General features: G+C 44.4%; 1 protein-coding gene and 1 pseudogene across 3 annotated transcripts in view; one reads left to right on the top strand and one right to left on the bottom strand.

The window, feature by feature from the left end:
- The window catches only part of WDR48 (WD repeat domain 48), a 53573-nt gene extending 46768 nt beyond the window's left edge, over nucleotides 1–6805 (bottom strand). For all 3 annotated transcript variants that reach the window (XR_012157646.1, XM_073334669.1, XM_073334670.1), the window contains exon 1: nucleotides 6703–6805. Coding sequence is in view for 2 of the 3 variants with exons in the window: in XM_073334669.1 (XP_073190770.1) it covers nucleotides 6703–6750 (48 nt within the window). In the remaining variant the exon portion in view is untranslated. The remainder of the gene's footprint in view (nucleotides 1–6702) is intronic.
- A 4519-nt stretch (nucleotides 6806–11324) lies between these two features.
- On the top strand, nucleotides 11325–17176 carry LOC140906185 (sodium channel protein type 5 subunit alpha-like; annotated as a pseudogene).
- Nucleotides 17177–22954: the final 5778 nt, after the last annotated feature.

Raw genomic sequence — 22954 nt, 5'->3', positions numbered from 1 at the left:
AAGAACCAGTGTCATGTGACAGGCCAGTTCCTGCAGATCACAAGAAAGTGATCCACAGAGAACAGTTTGGGAAACACTAAGGAAAGGAATAACATGTATGAAACAAGAAAGCAACATGTCAAGACACATGCAGAAGATTTTGCTGGAGAAAAATTAGTGACCCCACAAGACGTTTGCATCAAAACCTATTTGCTGGACATCACGTGGGGGCATTCTATAAGAGAGCTTTAAACCAGAAGCATCCAGAGATTTTTTTAAATACATTACACATTCACATGCCAAAGCATGACAACACAGAAGAGTGGCTTGTCTGAATCTATACCAGAAAAGAAGTTCAAGGGGTGTTCGAGACATCCATGTGTAACAAAAAAAGGCTCAAATTGGAGAACTCAAAGTGGATCAATAGAAAAAAAAATCCCAGTGACATACATAAAAAGAAATGACAAAGTTTGTGTAGTAAGATAAGGGAACAGCATACAAATGCATTTAAACCTCTCACAGCACAACCAGAGAAGGGCTGTTGGTAACACAAACACCACTTTGCTGTACCCCTAATTCTGGTAAATAAAAAGAAGTGTTGAAAGTATTTTTCTGGATGGAATGCCACTGAATAAGCCATGATACATAATGTTCATGTAATATGCTGTATTTTGTGGTTTAAAAATTCACCACAGTTAGTCCTTGTAACACTGAGTCACAGTGATTTATGGCTTTCCCACCTCTTGGCTAGATTTCTGCAGTGTCCGATATTTGGGGCTGACCATTAAGGTCACCTGGAAGTTACATACGATATATCATGCTGTGGCCCATCTGCCAAGCAGGAAAGGCTAATAGCACAGCAACACTTCATGCTTTGCACTGGTTTGCTTATTCAATTCCACATCTGAAAAACAATATAATGACAAGGATCTTTTATCATTAGTATTGCAGTAGTGCTCAGGAGCCACAGTCACAGACCAGGACTCCACTGGGTAGGCACTGTGAAAACACAACAGTAAAGTTGTCCCAAAGAACTTATACCGTATTCTTCAGTGTTCTAAATGGACAGGGCCTAGCTATCTCAGTGGCCACCCATGTCCTTTAGCTCTAAAGCTATATTTACAGGAGCATTTTGACTGACAAAGCCCACGGAAGATTTTTAAGCGGTTGGGCAGAGAGTTCTTTGTAGGGGAGCCTGTGGCTGTGGAACCTGATTCTTTTCAAGTTCAACCGAGGGAGAATTTTGCCACCTTTAGAGCATGTTGCAAGACACAGCTTAATGCAGACATTTTTCTAATGGATGAGTGGAGCCCCCACCCTGTAACTCTACATGCATCCGACGAAGTGAGCTGTAGCTCACGAAAGCTTATGCTCAAATAAATTGGTTAGTCTCTAAGGTGCCACAAGTCCTCCTTTTCTACTTTGACAGCAACAATCCCAGTACAAGGCTATGGTAGAGGAGGATAAGGTGGAGATCAAAACTCTGATACAGGGCATTCTTTGTTCTTGAAAAAGCAAAGAAAACACTTGTGAGTCTACATGTCAGTATGGATGATTTAAAAATTAATACCTTTCACAGCCACTGGAGGATTTCATGACATTTATCAACTAGGAATTTTGTCAACAGTAAATTACACTCAACCGGACAGACTGCCTGTTCATCAGGAAACAACATTCTTTCTCTAGCAGTTAGTGGGTATACCAGAATGATTTTTTCCTTAACAGGGTTTCTTTACTAAGGGTATGTCTACACCAGAATTTTTACCATGAGTTAATCTACTGCCAATTTAACCATGGACACCAGAACAAACATTCTGGAGTTTCTGTACTAGCTTTTACAAATATATTAGCTACCTTGAGTTAACTGGCAATCAGTTAACTGGATGTAAAAAAAAAACTCTAGTGTAGACAAGCCACGAGGTATCACAAGAATTACATATCCTATTTGCCAACCTTTACTAAATCTTCACTTATTAAAAGCAAACTTCATTTTATTTATTTTTTCAGTAGCAATCATTAGCTGAAAATATTTTCTAAATGTAAATGTTTTAATATATTCCACTAATTTCAAATAGCTCCCACATTACATCATCCCTATTCAAGCAGCCTTTCTGCTGCAACTTAAGAGGAAGAAAGAGCCTTGATTTGGACATTTTTATTTTATGCCTGGTCTACACTTAAAAGGTAATAATGATAAAGCTATTTGTTAAGGATATGGGCCTTTTTTGGTTGTTTGGTTTTAAAACATTCCTATTTCAGTATAAGCCCTAGACACGCCCTACAAGTTTTGCCACCAAAACCCAAATCACTCACCTAGACAACATATCTATCCATCCCAACCCCTGTGTTGATGCAGCTTATACAGCAGAACCTCAGAATTATGAGCACCAGAATTACAAACTGAACAGTCAACCACACACCTCATTTGGAACCAGAAGTACGCAATCAGGCAGCATCAGAGATGACAAAAAAGCAAATACAGTACAGTACTGTGTTAAACGTAAACTACTAAAAAAAAAGGGAAAGCAGCATTTTTCTTCTGCATAGTAAAGTTTCAAAGTTGTATTAAGTCAATGTTCAGTTGTAAACCTTTGAAAGAACCACCATAATGTTTTGTTTAGAGTTATGAACAACCTCCATTCCCCAGGTGTTCGTAACTCAGACTGTACTGTACAGGCAAGAGAATCATTTTTGTCATTCAGGGAGGTGGCTTAACTATAATAGCAAAACAATTCTTTTGTTGGTAAACACTGTCTCCACAAATGGACACTGCCAATATAGCTATCCCAGGTAAGCCTTTGAAGTGTAGACTAACCCCTATTGTGTACATAGTTATATCAATATAACTGTGCTTATACCACTATAACTTTGCCAGGTTTCAGAGTAGCAGCCATGTTAGTCTGTATTCGCAAAAAGAAAAGGAGTACTTGTGGCACCTTAGAGACTAACCAATTTATTTGAGCATAACCTTTCGTGAGCTACAGCTCACTTCATCGGATGCATCCTGTTAGGATATAGATATTCAGGCCTGTCTGTAAAGGCCTATACTCTAAGAATTTAGGTGTATTCTTATCACTTGGCTAGTGATAGAGGTATAAAAGAAAGAATCAAAATCACTGTCTGCTGGTGTAAGGGCCTTCTCTTACTGTGACAGTCTGAGGCCCTGTTCTTAGGCTAAGGCCTTTGGCTAAGCAGCAGAGGCAGCCATAAGCTGGGAAGCAAACAGTCACATCCTCACATTCCAAACTAGTCACACTGAAATAAGGTTTCAGAGTAACAGCCGTGTTAGTCTGTATTCGCAAAAAGAAAAGGAGGACTTGTGGCACCTTAGAGACTAACCAATTTATTAGAGCATAAGCTTTCGTGAGCTACAGCTCACTTCTTCAGATGCATATCGTGGAAACTGCAGCAGGCTTTATATATACACAGAGAATATGAAACAATACCTATTCCCACCCCACTGTCCTGCTGGTAAATAAGGTGCTATTCGGCTGTTAGGAATACAATCCTGTCCTGATAGTTCCTATCACCTCCAGAGAAAGGGAAGTGCCTAGAAAATGTAAAAGGAAACTTAGTTTGATAGCATCCTGTCTGGCAAGAACTCACTTATCAATAGCTGGGATGTGAAATCCTCACTTCTGTATTGTCTTGTCATTATAGTTCCCACTTTGCTGTTGTTTGTCTGTATAATCTCTGTCTGGTTCTGTGATTGTTCCTGTCTGCTGTATAATTAATTTTGCTGGGTGTAAACTAATTAAGGTGGTGGGATATAATTGGTTACATAATCATGTTACAATATGTTAGGATTGGTTAGTTAAATTTCAGGAAAAATGATTGGTTAAGGTATAGCTAAGCAGAACTCAAGTTTTACTAAATAATCTGTAGTCAATGAGGAAGTGACTGGGTGTGGGTGTTGGTGGGGGTGGGCATGGGGGTAAAGGAGATGGGAACAGGGAATGGGGGTAAGAAAATTGGAATCATGTTTTGCTAAAGGGGGAAATGGGAACAGGGAATGGGAGTAAGGAAGTTGGAATCATGTTTGGCTAAGGGTAGGAATGGGAACAGGGACACAGGTGTAAGGCTCTGTGGTGTCAGAGCTGGGAAGGAGGATACTAAGGAAGGAAACTGGAATCATGCTTGCTGGAAGTTCACCCCAATAAACATCGAATTGTTTGCACCTTTGGACTTCGGGTATTGTTGCTCTCTGTTCATGCGAGAAGGACCAGGGAAGTAAGTGGGTGAAGGAATAAGCCCCCTAACACATCCGATGAAGTGATCTGTAGCTCACGAAAGCTTATGCTCAAATAAATTGGTTAAGGTGCCACTAGTACTCCTTTTCACTATAACTTTGCAAGTTCCAGAAACTGATATAAGCTACACTGGTGTAACTGCATAAAAATTAGGAGGGTTTTACTGATTCAGTTATTCTGGTATAATTATACCTTCAAAACCCTCCCAGTATGGGCAAGCCCTTAGCTTTGAATTTAGTGCTCATGCAAGGCACACCAATTGACAGCCCTAGAAGGTTCTCTGTTTATCCACAGAATAGGTACAACTAAAGTAATAGAACTGCAAACTTCCCTAGTAACACTTCCTCAGCCGTGTGCTTACAAAGTGTTATCAGCTCATGATTTTATTGAGAGTCTAACAATATTTGTTGTTTTTCTGAAATCTGCAGTTCCTAGAATCATGGCGTTGCGTGGAAAAAAAAAATCACACTTTTAGAAAATTTAGAAGTTTCTAGTCTTCTCAAAAAGAAAAGGAGTACTTGTGGCACCTTAGAGACTAACCAATTTATTTGAGCATGAGCTTTCGTGAGCTACAGCTCACTTCATCGGAAGAATACTGTGGAAACTGCAGAAGACATTATATACACAGAGACCATGAAACAATACCTCCTCCCACCCCACTCTCCTGCTGGTAATAGCTTATCTAAAGTGATCATCAAGTTGGGCCATTTCCAGCACAAATCCAGGTTTTCTCACCCTCTGCCCCCCCCCCCCCCCCAAACTCACTCTCCTGCTGGTTGGGAGGAGGTATTGTTTCATGGTCTCTGTGTATATAATGTCTTGTGCAGTTTCCACAGTATGCATCCGATGAAGTGAGCTGTAGCTCACGAAAGCTCATGCTAAAATAAATTGGTTAGTCTCTAAGGTGCCACAAGTACTCCTTTTCTTTTTGCGAATACAGACTAACACGGCTGTTACTCTGAAACTAGTCTTCAGAGTTGTTAATAAATTTGCTCAACTTTTTTTTAAATATATATAGTGTTCTTTTTATCTCTGATCATGATTTTTTGGACCTCACTCATGATTCTTGAACCCTTGGGGTTCGCTATGCTAATTATGCCCTGACCTGGAAATATAACCCACTTCATGGGGGGATGAGAGTAGTTCTATTTCCATAGACTGTATACACAAAGGTGTAAATTGTCATGGTGGTTTCTGTAAGATGAACATCTGTCCACTGGGAACTGAGCTGACACTTCCAACACCATCCAGTGGTAACTTTTGGTCACTGTGAATAGACCCAGGCCAGATTTGAACTGGCCACTTACTACAAGCAGCTCTCTAGCTCCCCTAAACCATCTAGTCTCCTCTGTATGGACACGTCTAATTAAAATGAAATTAAGAATGTTTATACTAGAGCAAACAAAACGCAGAAGTATAATTATCCATAATTATCCTGTTTTATTTTTACTTTCACTGTTTAAGAGTATCTGTTTTTGCATATATTTCAGCAAGATAATCAAAACATTTCGTGCTCTCTCTCTCACGCACACACATAAATTTCTCCTCTGAAGGAGACCCTGTATGCCCCAAACACACCAAGTTGAAACAAAGCGTAGATCCAAAGGGATGGTTGAGACATGTTCTCACTTTAAAAACAATATGAAAAGACGGCAATTACAGCTGAACAAGTACTTTTGCTTCTTCAATATGGAGAGTCTGACACATTTAAGCCAGACACACGTTTCCCCTAAGAAAGCACCCACCCTGTCAGAACCCCAGATCCTAGTGGTAGACGGTGAGAGCAAAGGGCAGACTGTCGGCTGACAACTGCCTGCGATATATTTTAGCTCCATTTTATTTCTTAATTATTTTATGTCTAACACTGACAGACACCGAGAGACTCCCAGCGGCCGTGGGCGAGGTTGCGAAGGGTCTCTACTAGCTTCTCCCTCCCTCCTCGCAGCAGCAAGAGAGGCAGCCTTGTTCCCCCCGCCCCTCCCCAGGTACAACAGCACCTGCCCCAGGAGACACCTAGGGCAAGAGGGGAGCCCCCGCAATCGACACAGACCCACCGCCTCCTCTCCTCGCCCCACTCCCTTTGCCCCTCCCACACACACCGCCCCAACCCCCTAAACCGCCTCCAGCGCCCGCAGCCCTGCGCCTTCTCCAACGGCTCCCCGCCCCCAGCCCCCTAAACCGCCTCCAGCGCCCGCAGCCCTGCGCCTTCTCCAACGGCTCCCCGCCCCCAGCCCCCTAAACCGCCTCCAGCGCCCGCAGCCCTGCGCCTTCTCCAACGGCTCCCAACCCCCTAAACCGCCTCCAGCGCCCGCAGCCCTGCGCCTTCTCCAACGGCTCCCCGCCCCCAGCCCCCTAAACCGCCTCCAGCGCCCGCAGCCCTGCGCCTTCTCCAACGGCTCCCCACTCCCTCTTCCGCAGGCCCCTCAGCCACCCCACACGCCCGCTCCGGCGGGAAACCCGACCGACCTCTCACCTGCACTTTCCGGCGCCCGGCCGCGTTCTGTCGGTGATGCGCCGCCATCTTGCATGTTGACACTCTCACGTCATTTCCGAAGAGGTCGACCCGGCCCGGAAATCCCGCCCCCTGGCCGCGAGACCCGCGCGGGGCAGCTCGGTTGCTAAGGGAGCTCAGTGGGTAGACTGGACTCTGGCCGCTAGCCTCGGGGGGCGTCAAGCTGTCCCGCCGGCTGCCAGTCACGGGGCTGAGGAGATACTCGCCCCGTCACGGTGCCCTGAGGCCGCGTCCCCTCCCGCCGCCCGGTCACGGTGCCTTGAGGCCGCGTGCCTCCTGACCTGCCACGGTGCCTTCTCTCGCCCTAACCCAGCCCATTACAGTCCCTGAGGCCACGTCCTGTGCCCTGCCTCCTGCCTTGGTGTTCTGAGGTACTGGGCCCCGTCTCCTGCCCCGGTGCTCTGAGGCCCCGTGCCCTGCCTTTTGCCCCGGTGCTCTGAGGCCCCGTGCCCTGCCTCCTTCCCCAAGGCCGCGTGCCCTGCCTTTTGCCCCGGTGCTCTGAGGCCCCGTGCCCTGCCTTTTGCCCCGGTGCTCTGAGGCCCCGTGCCCTGCCTCCTTCCCCAAGGCCGCGTGCCCTGCCTTTTGCCCCGGTGCTCTGAGGCCCCGTGCCCTGCCTTTTGCCCCGGTGCTCTGAGGCCCCGTGCCCTGCCTCCTTCCCCAAGGCCGCGTGCCGTGCCTTTTGCCCCGGTGCTCTGAGGCCCCGTGCCCTGCCTCCTTCCCCAAGGCCGCATGCCCTGCCTTTTGCCCCGGTGCTCTGAGGCCCCGTGCCCTGCCTCCTTCCCCAAGGCCGCATGCCCTGCCTTTTGCCCCGGTGCTCTGAGGCCCCGTGCCCTGCCTCCTTCCCCAAGGCCGCATGCCCTGCCTTTTGCCCCGGTGCTCTGAGGCCCCGTACCCTGCCTCCTTCCCCAAGGCCGCATGCCCTGCCTTTTGCCCCGGTGCTCTGAGGCCCCGTGCCCTGCCTCCTTCCCCAAGGCCGCGTGCCCTGCCTTTTGCCCCGGTGCTCTGAGGCCCCGTGCCCTGCCTTTTGCCCCGGTGCTCTGAGGCCCCGTGCCCTGCCTCCTTCCCCAAGGCCGCGTGCCCTGCCTTTTGCCCCGGTGCTCTGAGGCCCCGTGCCCTGCCTCCTTCCCCAAGGCCGCGTGCCGTGCCTTTTGCCCCGGTGCTCTGAGGCCCCGTGCCCTGCCTCCTTCCCCAAGGCCGCGTGCCCTGCCTTTTGCCCCGGTGCTCTGAGGCCCCGTGCCCTGCCTCCTTCCCCAAGGCCGCGTGCCCTGCCTTTTGCCCCGGTGCTCTGAGGCCCCGTGCCCTGCCTCCTTCCCCAAGGCCGCGTGCCCTGCCTTTTGCCCCAGTGCTCTGAGGCCCCCTGCCCTGCCTCCTTCCCCAAGGCCGCGTGCCCTGCCTTTTGCCCCAGTGCTCTGAGGCCCCGTGCCCTGCCTCCTTCCCCAAGGCCGCGTGCCCTGCCTTTTGCCCCGGTGCTCTGAGGCCCCCTGCCCTGCCTCCTTCCCCAAGGCCGCATGCCCTGCCTTTTGCCCCAGTGCTTTGAGGCCCCGTGCCCTGGCCTCCTTCCCCAAGGCCGCGTGCCTTGCTTCCTGCCCTGCCCTGCCCCGCCTCGCCCCACCCCGGTGCCCCGAGGCTGCATCACCTCCCCTTTTCAGCCTCATCACAGTGCCCTTAAGCCAAGTCCCCCTGCCACCCACTCCCAGTGCCATGAGGCCGCCATCTCATCTCTGCCATAAGCATGGAGCCCACTATTCATATGAAAGTTGCAAATACAGGATGAAAAATTCTCCTGTATTTGTAGACCTGCAGAAAGAACCGCAAGAATGGGGGACATGACAAGTTCTTCGAGGATAGATTGTTGAAACAGTGAAAAACAATTCAAGGTTGTTGGTGGTGTTCACAGAGCGGCTGGAGATGGTGGGAGCATTGCTATTGGGCTTGAGAAATGAGCACTGACTTGATGGATCACATTGTAATGCAGGTTTGGGATGATGAGTAGTGGCTGCAGAATTTTCAGGTGTGAAAGGTCACAATTCTGCATCAGTGTTCCAAGCTCGCTGTAGCCCTCTAGTGCAGGGACACCAGAAAGAGAGCTGCACTGATTTAAGAAATGAGTGGCAATTGCATTCTAGAAGCTTGCAGTGCTGAATTGCTACTGATCAGAGGGAAATCATTTTGCAGTTGGCAAATCCACAGTGGGGGTCATTGTCATGTAAGTGTGTACGGCCATTAATAGCGTCTTGTTGCACAGGGCTGTGTCTCTCAGCAGTGTGCAGGACCTGGTGGATGGATTTGCAATAATGGGATTCCCTAACTGCAGTGGGGGGATAGACAGCATGTATATCCCTATTTTGGCACCAGACTACCTGGCCACAGAATACATTAACAGAAAGGGCTGCTTTTCTGTGGTTATGCAAGCGTTGGTGGAGCACCAGAGATGTTTCACCAAAAGCAGTGTGGACTGATTAGGGAAAGTGCATAATGCTTGTATCTTTAAGACAACAGGGCTGTTCAGAAAGCAACAAGCAGTGATATTCTTTCCTGACTGCAGATTACCATTGGCAATATTTACTCTTGGGGGAATTCTGCGCCAAAAAGTTAAAAATTCTGCACACAATATTTTTAAATTCTGCATATTTTATTTGTCAAAATAACACAATATAATCACACCAGTTTCAATTATTTTGGTAATTTATTTCAAAATACCTGTCAGCAAGTATGTCTGTAACAATACAGACAACAAAAAAGATTAAAGAAATTGTTTTTTGGCCAATAGATTCCTTACTAGGCATATTAATACAGAAGTCTGAGTAATAATTCATTAAACCTACAATACAGAACTGTATTTTCTGTACCTCTCAGAACCAGTGGAAAGGCGTAGGGGTGTCAGGGGTAACAAAGGAGCTGAGAGAGAGGGAAATAATTGCTGGGAAGGAACCTAGGTGTGAACTTGGAGGGTTGTTGGGTATGGGTGGGAAAAGTATGGGACAGTTCTTTTGAGGCGGGTGGGGAGGGATTGTTAGGGAGCTTCCCCCATGCAGATGACCCTTAGCCTCTCGCATTCAGTCAGGCACATCTGCCCCTGTACCCATGTGTCCCTCCACCCCGATTCAGACACCTGTTCCCCCCATCCCCTTGTGTCCCTTCATCCCTCCCCCCGTCCCCATGTGTCTCTGTGCCCCCACTCAGCTATCCCCTTTTCCCCATGTGGCCCTGCACCTTGTCCCCCCGTAGCCCTGCACCCTCTCAGCCAGACCCCTCCCTTCATCTCCATGTGTCCCCTGCACCCCCTCCCCTGTCCCCATGTGGCCTGCACCTCCCTCGCCCCTGTGGCCCTGTGCCTCCACTCCCATTCCGCCCCTGCCCCAGTCTGTCTTCCTTCACTAGCCCTTATGAACCCCAGTCTGTGACCCCCATGCAGCACCATGCTGTCAGTCTCACCATGTCCCCTGTCTTTTGACCTGGCTTGACAGGCTCTGTGATGAAGGCACTGCAAGCTCTTTTTCTTCCCTATGGTAACTGGGGCTGGTGGGGAGCAGCTGCTTTGTTCCAGCACCACAGCACCCTCTGGTGGGCAAAAGATAGAACTGAAGCAACTTTTGGCAGAAGTTATTTTCTGTGGAAAGAAAAATATGTGTGGCATATGAATTATGCGCACGCAGTGGCACAGAATTCCCCCAGGAGTAAATATTGAAATGTCAATAGTGATCCTGTCTCTTGCTTCCTAGGGTCATGAAGCCATACACTGGCCACCTTGACAGCACCAAGAAAAGATTCAGCTACTGGCTCAAGAGGTGCACAATAGATGTGTAGAGTGAAAGGATGCTGGTGTTGTTTAGTCAAAAGATTGTCTCTCAGTGAGAAAAATATCTCAGTAGTTATAGCTGCCTGTTGTGTCATGCATAATATCTATAAGGGAAAGTGAGAAAAGTTGCTGCTGGAGTGAAAGGCAGCGGTGGAGTGGCTGTCTGCTGAGTTTGAAGCACCAGACACAAGGCCTTTACAAGAGTCAGAGGCTTTTGGGAGGCTTTGAAAGAGCCCTTTAATGGTCAGCTGCATTAATGTACTATACTTGACTGTGCTCTGAATCTGAAGGTTGTGGCTGGGAGGAATTGTGTAGTGCTTGTTGTACATTTATACATAGAATACTGTGTCTTTTAATAAACCTATAAATTATTTGGTGCTTGCTGTACATTTATAATTATTATATCAAGTGTGTCACTGAACCTATGAATTATGCAGTGCTTGCTGAACTTTTACAGATGAGTAGGTGTTTTCTTGAACCTGTGTGTTCTGTGATGTGGTACACTTACAAGTACTGGGTGCTTCTAGTACTTCTATACATTCTGCAATATTTGTGGTGAACTAATAAAGATTGATTTATTTTCAAAAATTAAAATGTTATTTAGTAATAAAAGGAGTGGAAAAAACAGAACAATGTACAAATGAAAAAGAATAATACAATAGAAATTTCTAACGTAAATTAACAGGATGGAACTTTAAAATTAAAGAGGCAGCAAACATTTTTGTCCATTCCAGTGCACAAATGGAGTCCACTTTGGCTACACTTACACTGGCCTGTGAGAGGCATGGTTGGGGTATGTGAAGCTCTGGTTGTCCTTAGTATCCTCAGGCGTGGAGAAGTAGGGAGTGTGATCCATGATACCACATGGAATGTTGAGGGGGTTCAGGGAGCTGCAATCATGGAGTTCTCCAGGAACTGTAAAGAGTGACAAGTCCATGATTGTTTTACCTGTAGTTCAACTAGACTCTCCAGTATTAGTATTTGCTGCCTAAGAAGCCCCATTATGTCTTGGTGCAACTCCCATTTCTTTTCCTGTGGGTTTCCTGGGTCTTCATTTTCTCCTGTAGTCTCTGTCCCTCTCCAGGCCATCCGCCTTTTTGGCCGGCCCAGCCCTTTGTTCACAGTCCAATGCAAAACTGGCTTGCAGGATCTCACTAAACATATCCGTAGTCCTATTCTTTCTCCTCCTCCTCTGGTTCAGGTGTTCTGCTGGTGTGGAGGGGCATCCCCAAAGGCCACAACAGCAGCAGCTGCAGATAAAACAGACAGATCTATTGGATTTACAGCCACATCAGAAAGTGAAAGATAAGTTTTTAAAACTCTTCCCTTATTCACCCAGAATTTTTTAATAAGGCATGCTTATTGAAACTTCAGTTTTGGAATGTCTTTGCACAGCACTACCCTCCCCACCCAGTATGGGGGCTGGCCTACGTGCGTGCCCTCCGGAATGTTTCCCCTCATCCCCCAGGGGGGTATGCCCCACAGTTTGGAGCCCACTGGACTAGATGATTAGAATGGTCTGTTCTGCCCTTGAAATGTATAAATATATGATTTTTCCTGCAATTTCTCCATGAACAAGACACTTATTCAAATTGTATTTTGCACTGTTTTTAGAAGGTTTAAAACCTGAAACCTGTAGTAAGATACATGCATGTACACCCTTGTACCTGCCCAAAGTCCCATAAACGTCACTGGGGCTCCACACATGAAGGGTAAATTAATACGCTATGTGCTGTTCTTAGGGAAGGCAATGTTGAAGCATGCTTTGCATTTGCCTTGAAACATAGGCGGAGTTGTGGTAATAAGACTGGTACCTAAAAGATTGCCTATCTTGAGTTGAGTTACATGTTGCTCATTACAGTAGCATCTGAGCATCTTACAACTGTTAATGTATTTATTGTCACAACATCTCTGAGAGATAGGAAAGTGCTATTATCCCCATTTTAAAGATAGGCACAAAGATACCAAGTTACTTTCCCCTGGTCACACAGGAAGCCTGTGTCAGAGCAGGGAATTGAGCTCAGATCTCCCAAGTTTCAGACTAGTGCTCATTACAACCATACATCCTCTCATATTATCCTGGGCTCAGGTCATGTAGTACTGTGAAATAAGGACCAAGTCTGTAAACTTAATGTGATACTCTATTGGAAGCCAGTGAAGAGATTGAAGCACCAGGATACTGTATTGGTGGTAATCTGTGCCCTCAGTGAGGCATGCTGTTGCATTCTTTACCCACTGCAGTTTTCTCAAGGCTTATGTTTTTGAGACCAAGTAAAGTGCATTGCTATAATCCATTTGGGAGGTATTCTTATGACCAGGTCAGTGGTAGCAAGAATGGGACAAAATCTTCCTAATTGTTTGGTGATGATAGAAAAAGTGTCATACATGCTTTTTTTGCAAGAACTTTGTGTCTGGGAGGAGGCTAGAAAGACTGCCAAGATGTGGACTGTCTTGATGTTCTGTGGGCATGCATTGTCGACTGGAGAGAGCTGCAACTTGATGGCTAGCTGTTTGAAGTGTTAACCTCTGTCTTGTTGGGATTCAATTTCAATAAGCTCTACCTGAGCCATGTGCTAATATTGGCCAGTCACTGGGAAAACGGGATGACCATATTGTTAGCCTATGTTGAAAATGACAAATTTGGGTCATTTTCATGTTGTTGACATTATAGCCCATGAAGTCTTCCCATTTCTCCCATTGGCTAAATGTAAATACTTACTGAAATTGGGGAGAGAATTAATCCATGTGGTTCTCCACAAATGAAAAATCTGGTAGCAAAGGTAGCTTCTGTATGTGACTCTCAAGAAAGGATTCATATAATTAGAGAACATTTCTTTGGAGCACTGTCATTTCCCTCAGATGGGATAATAATGTCTTGCAGTCAGACATAATGAATATTGCAGAGAGGTCCAGGAGTGAGACAATGGACATTTGTTCTTTATATGTAGTAAGAGATCTTCCATTAGCAGTAACAGGACTGTTTCTGTTCTGTATCCTGGCCAAAACCAGACTATGTTAGATCGTTTCCTTATCCCCCAAACAGAAAAGGAAGGACAAGGCTTAGCATTTTTGATAAACTTCTTTTTTCTCTGCAAGGAAAAGATCAGCCTTCTTTAAAAAAATCTTAGTGATGCAAAAAAGGGCACTTGGTAGGCATGCAGATTTTAAAATGTTGTCCAGAGATTTTTTCAAACTGCAAATATTTACATCAACAATTGCTGTGGTACTACATCCAGTGAGGTATCTTGCATCTCACACAGAAGTATATTTCAACAAGCCACATGAGTCATAGGCACTCAGCACAATGATGTACACAGTATGAAAACAGATGCATGTTACTTATCTAGGAACTTTAATTTTGTAACATTTAAAGGGCCTTTTGTTTGTTTGCTTGTTTCTAGACTTTTGCAGGTATAATATAACCTTTTTAACAGTGTAACTTTCCCTTTAAGTGCCAAGGACACTGGCAGTTTTCCTGACATTGACAGAACATTATCATTCTCCCTTTTAACACAGAAACAGACCTTAAACATTTTCTGACCTCATCTGGCTATTTCATAAAAGATAATTAAATGTACATATGTATATCTAGTGTATATCAAATCTTCTTGATCTGATAATTTAACATTGTGTTTCTTTTTCTTTCATTTTAAAGATGTTGGAGTTGCCGGTGTTTTAAAGTCTCCGTCATTGTTGAGAATCATTCGCTTGGTGCGGATTAGCCAAATCCTGAGACTAATACGGCAAGCCCAAGGAATTAGAACTCTCCTTTTTACATTATTGATGTCCCTTCCTGCTCTGTTCAATATTGGTGTCCTACTTTTTCTGATCATGTATATTTATGCTATTTTGGGCATGGCTTACTTTGCCTGTGCTAATTGGGTGGGATTGATAACATTTTCAACTTCCAAACCTTTGGTGGCAGCATGCTCTGTCTCTTCCAGATCACAATGTCAGCCGGCTGAGATGGCCTTCTTAACCCTTTCGTAGGGACAAGATTTGACTCTTGTGCTCCAAAGCTAAAGATAAGGAGTACTTGTGGCACCTTAGAGACTAACCAATTTATTTGAGCATAAGCTTTCGTGAGCTACAGCTCACTTCATCGGATGCATTCTGTGGGGATATTCTATCTACTACCCAAGATCCATAAACCTGGAAATCCTGGGCGCCCCATCATCTCAGGCATTGGCACCCTGACAGCAGGATTGTCTGGCTATGTAGACTCCCTCCTCAGGCCCCACACTACCAGCACTCCCAGCTACCTTCGAGACACCACTGACTTCCCGAGGAAACTACAATCCATCGGTGATCTTCCTGATAACACCATCCTGGCCACTATGGATGTAGAAGCCCTCTACACCAACATTCCACACAAAGATGGACTACAAGCCGTTAAGAACACTATCCCCGATAATGTCACGGCTAACCTGGTGGCTGAACTTTGTGACTTTGTCCTTACCCATAACTATTTTACATTTGGGGACAATGTATACCTTCAGATCAGCGGCACTGCTATGGGTACCCGCATGGCCCCACAGTATGCCAACATTTTTATGGCTGACTTAGAACACCGCTTCCTCAGCTCTCGTCCCCTAACACCTCTACTCTACTTGCGCTATATTAATGACATCTTCATCATCTGGACCCATGGAAAAGAAGCCCTTGAGGAATTCCACCATGATTTCAACAATTTCCATCCCACCATCAACCTCAGCCTGATCCAGTCCACACAAGAGATCCACTTCCTGGACACTACAGTGCTAATAAACAATGGTCACATAAACACCACCCTATACCGGAAACCTACTGACCGCTATTCCTACCTACATGCCTCCAGCTTTCACCCTGACCACACCACACGATCCATTGCCTACAGCCAGGCTCTGCGATACAACCGCATTTGCTCCAACCCCTCAGACAGAGACAGACACCTCCAAGATCTCTGTCAAGCTTTCTTACAACTACAATACCCACCTGCGGAAGTGAAGAAACAGATTGATAGAGCCAGAAGAGTTCCCAGAAGTCACCTACTACTGGACAGGCCTAACAAAGAAAATAACAGAACGCCACTAGCCGTCACCTTCAGCCCCCAACTAAAACCCCTCCAACGCATTATTAAGGATCTACAACCTATCCTGAAGGATGACCCAACACTCTCACAAATCTTGGGAGACAGGCCAGTCCTTGCCTACAGACAGCCCCCCAACCTGAAGCAAATACTCACCAGCAACCACATACCACACAACAGAACCACTAACCCAGGAACCTATCCTTGCAACAAAGCCCGTTGCCAGCTGTGCCCATATATCTATTCAGGGGACACCATCACAGGGCCTAATCACATCAGCCACACTATCAGAGGCTCGTTCTCCTGCACATCCACCAATGTGATATATGCCATCATGTGCCATCAATGCCCCTCTGCCATGTACATTGGTCAAACTGGACAGTCTCTATGTAAAAGAATAAATGGACACAAATCAGATGTCAAGAATTATAACGTTCATAAACCAGTCGGAGAACACTTCAATCTCTCTGGTCACGCGATTACAGACATGAAAGTCGCTATTTTACAAAAAAAAACTTCAAATCCAGACTCCAGCGAGAAACTGCTGAATTGGAATTCATTTGCAAATTGGATACAATTAACTTAGGGTTGAATAGAGACTGGGAGTGTCTAAGTCATTATGCAAGGTAGCCTATTTCCCCTTGTTTTTTCCTACCCTCCCCCCCAGACGTTCTTGTTAAACCCTGGATTTGTGCTGGAAATGGCCCACCTTGATTATCATACACATTGTAAGGAGAGTGATCACTTGAGATAAGCTATTACCAGCAGGAGAGTGGGGTGGGAGGAGGTATTTTTTCATGCTTTGTGTGTATATAAAAAGATCTTCTACACTTTCCACAGAATGCATCCGACGAAGTGAGCTGTAGCTCACGAAAGCTTATGCTCAAATAAATTGGTTAGTCTCTAAGGTGCCACAAGTACTCCTTTTCTTTTTGCGAATACAGACTAACACGGCTGTTACTCTGAAAGTTAAAGATACAACCTAGAGACAATACTACTTGTGTAAATAGCTCTGTAGCAATTATATATTTTGTAAGTTATGTCATTATATCATTTCTTATTGTTATAAACATGTATATAGCTGTTATTTTAGAGAACTTGAATGTTGCTACTGAGGAAAGTACGGAGCCTTTATGTGAAGATGACTTTGATATGTTTTATGAAATATGGGGGAAGTTTGATTCTGAGGCGACTCAGTTTATTGAGTATTCTGCACTTTCAGACTTTGCAGATGCTTTGGAAAAACTCTTACGTGTATCAGAACCCAACAAAATTCAGCTTATAGCAATGGACCTTCCTATAGTTAGTGGAGATAGGATCTACTACTGGGATATTTTGCTTGCTTTTATCAAACAGGAGAATCTGGGGAGATGGACAAACTAATGATGGAGAAAAAGCTTAAGATTGCCATTCCATCCAAGCTTCCTTATAAACCAATCACAACTACCCTTAGAAGAAGACAAAAGGAGCTTTCTGCCATTATTATCCAAAGGGCCTTCCAGTCCCATTTGATTCAGTGTTCTGTGAAACAGGCCTCTTTTTCATACCAACACAGAAAGTGATCAGGAACAGTCAGCATGGATTCACCAAGGGCAAGTCAAGCCTGACTAATCTAATTGCCTTCTATGATGAGATAACTGGCTCTGTGGATGAGGGAAAAGCGGTGGACATGTTATTCCTTGACTTTAGCAAAGCTTTTGGCACAGTCTCCCACAGTATTCTCGCCAGCAAGTTAAAGAATTATGGGCTGGATGAATGGACTCTAAGGTGGACAGAAAGTTGGCTAGATTGTCGGGCTCAACGGGTAGTGATCAATGGCTCCATGTCTAGTTGGCAGCCGGTATCAAGTGGAGTGCCCCAAGGGTCGGTCCTCGGGCCGGTTTTGTTCAATATCTTCATAAATGATCTGGAGGATGGTGTGGATTGCACCCTCAGCAAGTTTGCAGATGATGCTAAACTGGGAGGAGAGGTAGATATGCTGGAGGGTAGGGATAGGATACAGAAGGCCGTAGACAAATTGGAGGATTGGGCCAAAAGAAATCTGATGAGGTTCAACAAGGACAAGTGCAGAGTCCTGCACTTAGGACGGAAGAATCCCATGCACCGCTACAGACTAGGGACCGAATGGCTAGGCAGTAGTTCTGCAGAAAAGGACCGAGGGGTTACAGTAGATGAGAAGCTGGATATGAGTCAACAGTGTGCCGTTGTTGCCAAGAAGGCCAATGTCATTTTGGGATGTATAAGTATGGGCATTGCCAGCAGATCAAGGGATGTGATCGTTCCCCTCTATTCGACATTGGTGAGGCCTCATCTGGAGTACTGTGTCCAGTTTTGGGCCCCATGCTACAAGAAGGATGTGGAAAAATTCGAAAACGTCCAGCGTAGGGCAACAAAAATGATTAGGGGACTGGAACACATGACTTATGAGGCGAGGCTGTGGGAACTGGGATTGTTTAGTCTGCAGAAGAGAAGAATGAGGGGGGATTTGATAGCTGCTTTCAACTACCTGAAAGGGGGTTCCAAAGAGGATGGCTCTAGACTGTTCTCAATGGTAGCAGATGACAGAGCAAGCAATAATGGTCTCATGTTGCACTGGGAGAGGTTTAGGTTGGATATTAGGAAAAAACTGTTTCACTAGGAGGGTGGTGAAACACTGGAATGCGTTACCTAGGGAGGTGGTGGAATCTCCTTCCTTTGAGGTTTTTAAGGTCAGGCTTGACAAAGGGCTGGCTGGGATAATTTAGTTGGGGATTGGTCCTGCTTTGAGCAGGGGGTTGGACTAGATGACCTTCTGAGGTCCCTTCCAACCCTGATATTCTATGATTCTATGATATCTATCCACAGATAAAGCCTGGCTGTATAAATTTATTTTGAGTAATATAAGTATGTTTGTTTATAGCATTATATGACCTTGTGTTTGTTTAAAAAAACATGTTTTACTGTAGTAAAAGGCAACATTTACTGTATATGTTGGGAGTGGTATTGCCTAATTTTTATATTTAGGCACCTAAGTAAAAGTGGCCTGGTTTTCAGATTGCAGAGCACATGCATCTTCCACTCACTTCAGAGAGAGTTATTGGTGCTCAGAACATTTTGAAGATCAAACTGTTTTTATTTAGGTGCCTCACTTTAAGCATCTACATTTGAAAATTTGCCCTTAACGTGTCTGTATCCCAATTTGTTAGAAAAGGTGTGTGGGAGGGAACGACGGGGGGAGACAGGGGAGGGAGAAAGAAGGCTATAGGGTGTTGTGTGAATCCATTAAAGTGCTTTGGAGATAAAGTGGTATATTCAATTTTTCATCATCATACTGCAGCCAACCTGTCACAGAAAATATTACCTGGTAATCTGATACAAATTCAAGGCATGTGTATCTAGACAGAAGATTCTGGGAGTAGTTGTTTTTCCCTACTGGCTGTGAGATCAGCTTGTTTACTTGTCGGGTGTCTGTAGCAACATTGCTTTGACTGCTTTGTTGTGATAAGGCTGGTCAGCTGAAGTAAGCTGGGTGTCACAAAATTATTGAGAAAGAGAGGCTTAATTAAGATTTTGTATTTAAAAGCTCAGATGTCTAGGTGTCTTTGTCTATTTTGTCAGAATCTATCCTATCCCCTATTTCCATCTTTCATTTTATTAGAGAAGGAGTACAATCACATAACCAGGAGTTCTCAAACTTTTTTTTCGGGCTGTGATGATTCTCCCCACCCATACCATGCCACCCTTACTTCTGCACTGCTGCTGGTGGCAAAACTGCCTCCAGAGCTGGGCGCCCGGCCAGCAGCTGCCACTCTCTGACTGCCCAGCTCTGAAGGCAGCGCAGAAGTAAGGATGGCAATATGGTGACCCCCCCATACAATACCATTGCTACCCCCAGTTTGAGAAATGCTGACAAATATAAGACTTTAGCAAAAATATCTATCTATTCAAATAAGAGATCTGAAAATACTTGTCACAGGCAGTGAGAACAGTACTTGCAGATACAGATGAAAAATGACAGGAATAATAAGGTAATAAATAATTCTTTATAATTATTTGTTGCTTTACTTAGAAAATATTTTGTCTTAATGTGAAAACTCCATATAATAAAAATAAAGAAGCTATGTAATAGAGTGATATCCTAAAAAGATGAGGTGACCATTGATGATAATACAGAATAGTTTTCTGCCAAATGCTTCACGATTAAACGTAATTTATTTTATTTTTGCAAGACCCTATGAAACAAATTGCAATTAAAAACTATGTTACATTTTATTCAAATATTCTAATAAAATGAGTCTGAAGTAGGTCTTAACTAAACACATTCAAAACTCTCTAAAATTGCAAAATTAGTGTCAAAACCTTTGTACGGTTGGCTTTTATCCTATTTATTTTTTTAACTTGAGAACTGAAATATAGCTGTTACATTTGTAATATATTTGGAACTTCCATAGAACCTCAGGTAACTTTCTGTGCAAGTCTGTATTAAAGGAAATACTTATAACAATATATCAGTGCTGTATCCTCCAAGTACACTGATATTAAGCTAAATTTTGCCCTGAATTACATCCCATGCAGCCACCCCCATTGAAGAATTTGCCTCCTTGTTTAAAATATTTACTTACTTACTACCTAACGGTGGATTTTGTAAAGAGCATTAGGGGAGTTAGGTGCCCAAATTACATTGAAATTCAGAGAGAGTTGGGTATGTATCTCCTTTACAATCCTTTGAAAATGCCAGCCTGAAAGCATGATAGATGCTGCTGCTTTCTCCTGATTGATTTATTAAAGATTACAGAATAAAGAATTAAAAATACAAAACAGCAAGAAAAGATCAGTGGATTCATAGACCCATATATTTTAAAGATAGAAAGGACACTTGTGATTGTCTAGTCTCACATTCTGAATATTATAGGTTATAGAATTCATCCAGTAATTCCTGAATCAAGCCCATAACGTCTGATTGAGCTAGAGGATATATGTTAGACAGACATCCAGTCTTGATTTAAAGACTTCAAGTGATAGAGAATCCAACACATTTCTTGGTAAATTGTTCCACTGGTTGGTTAACCCCACAGACACTGCAGGACACATTAAGCTATTTGTATCCAAAAATGTCAACTTTATATTTCTTCTTTAAGTGGAAAAAAGAACAACTAATACTTTGTATGTGAAGTTGTTTTGTTTAATTGGTGTTTACATGATTACTCCAGCTTTTGTTCAACATCTGAACACCATTAGATGGCAGCATCTACCATGTTTAACATGTAGTTAAACTTAATTGAAAAACATGCAAAATTTGTTGTAATCTCCCTTTGGAGGTATTAAAATTATTTGCCTAATAAATATGAGAATGAGCTCATGATCGGTTTTAGTTTTGCTAATGAGTCTCTCTCCTCCTGCACATGCTCCCAAGCCAGCTACAAATCTTTGCAGGTGCTTGTCCCCTCAATTTGGTATATCTTTTCTATGCAACAGATCTTATTTCTTCAGCCACCAGTGCTGCCTTTTACTGTTTCTCTTCCTTCTGCCTCGACAAAACCATGTTTTGAAACAAAGGGTTCCTGCCATCTGCTGAAGCTATATAAGGCAGGGAATGACATCATCCGTGGTTCTTCACTCCCCACACAAGCAGACACCTGGAAACACCCTAGGAACAAAGACTGAACTGGGGGAAGTGCTAGACCCAGGCGAAAGTGATTTCTAGCCAGTGTATGAAAGACATGGAGATTCCAAGCTGTAAAGCAAGTGCAGCTTGTCCCTTAAGAATCTGCAGCCTGCTTGTATAATTTCTCAGGGTGAGAATCTGCTGGTTCATATCCTATCTTTCTAGTATCTTAGACTTAGTTTACGTTTTGTTTATTTACAAGGTAATCTGTTTGCTATCACTTATAATCACTTAAAATGTATCTTTTGTAGTTAAAATATATTCTATGTTTTAATCCAAACCAGTGAGCTTTGACTGGAGTGCTTGGGGAAAATCACTGCTTGATTATCACAAGTGTGCATTGTTCTCTTCACATTGAGGGACAGGTAGACCGGGTATTAAACCCATATACTGGTCAGATTTGACTAGGGCAGGACTGAACTTATTTGGGGTCCTCGACTGGGAAGCTGGTGGTTAGAGAGCATGCGTGTAACTACAGCTGGGTGTGTCCCTACCCTATTTCTGCACTCCAGTTTTCCCCAGCTGTCCACATTAGCCTTTAAGGGTCATAGGCAGCCAGGCACAACTGTCTTGAGGCTGCTCAAAGTTCCACCAGTGACTGAAGTGGCCCCAAGACTGGATAGCTGCAACAGTGGCAGGAACTCACCTTTCTCCCCCTCAGCCTTGTGGTACTGTGCTTAGCACAGCTTAGCCAGACCAAAGAATCTGGCCATTAGGTCTGCCAGAAGGTTCAAAGAGTAATTATTTTGTAAAGAAAATTAATAGCATCTAATTCACCAACAGCTTTATCTGTTGTAATGGGAAAAGCTCTTGAAGGGTCAGAAGAGAAGCTGGGACCACAAATACCTAGATTGATGAAATGACAGTTGATGTCCCAGTCAGGACCAGAAGGGACTAATGTTAGCAGTGACATTTGGATATGATGCAGTTGAAGAGAGGTTCTATCAGAAAGAGACTGTTCAGAAGATTGTGACAGGACGCTAAATAATTAAATACAATAGAGAAAAAAACCATGAAGTGTTTGAAAAACGCTGAAAGGGAGAGAAGTGATGTAGTTAAAGAGTGAGTCTCACCTCCTGATGCAACTTTTAAAATGTATGGAGTTTCTTTTATTAAAGTCCAAGTTGCTTAAAAATAAATAAATAAATAGATAAATAACAAACAAAAAAATAAATAATAAAATAAATTTATATAAATAAGTAAATAGAAATAAATAAATAAATAAATAAATTTTAGCTCAGATTAGAATTTATCATCCTTTGGTTCTATTTCCTATTTTTTGATGGGGTTTGCTGGTTCTGCTATAGTATAAGTTCTTCTGTAAAAGGATGGTATCTTAGTCTATGTTTTGTAAATTGCTGTTGTAGCAAAGAGGCCTGGCCACCCTCAGAGACTGACCAGGAGGGACGGCCAAATGCCCCTTGGTTGGCAGAACCAGGAAGCCCATTCTTACCACACCGGAAGCAGAGGGGCAGGACAGGAACGGGAAGTATAAAAGGTGGGCCCTGTAGCTCAGTTGAGCACCAGCTCCCAAAGGAGACGGATGTGTTCTCCCCACTGCTGATGCAGGAACCCACAGAAGACTTCAGTGACCCTGAGGACTCACCCAAGCTACCAGAGCTGCCAGAGCCAACCAATGCTGTGGAGCTGCTGGGGTTGCCACTGGCAGTATACCCTGAGGAGACACCAGACTCACCACACC

Source organism: Lepidochelys kempii, chromosome 2 (genome assembly GCF_965140265.1).
Source record: "Lepidochelys kempii isolate rLepKem1 chromosome 2, rLepKem1.hap2, whole genome shotgun sequence".
Taxonomy (NCBI): domain Eukaryota; kingdom Metazoa; phylum Chordata; order Testudines; family Cheloniidae; genus Lepidochelys; species Lepidochelys kempii.
The sequence above is the reverse complement of the archived record's forward strand: the minus strand, read 5'-3'. Positions and strand labels throughout refer to the sequence as shown.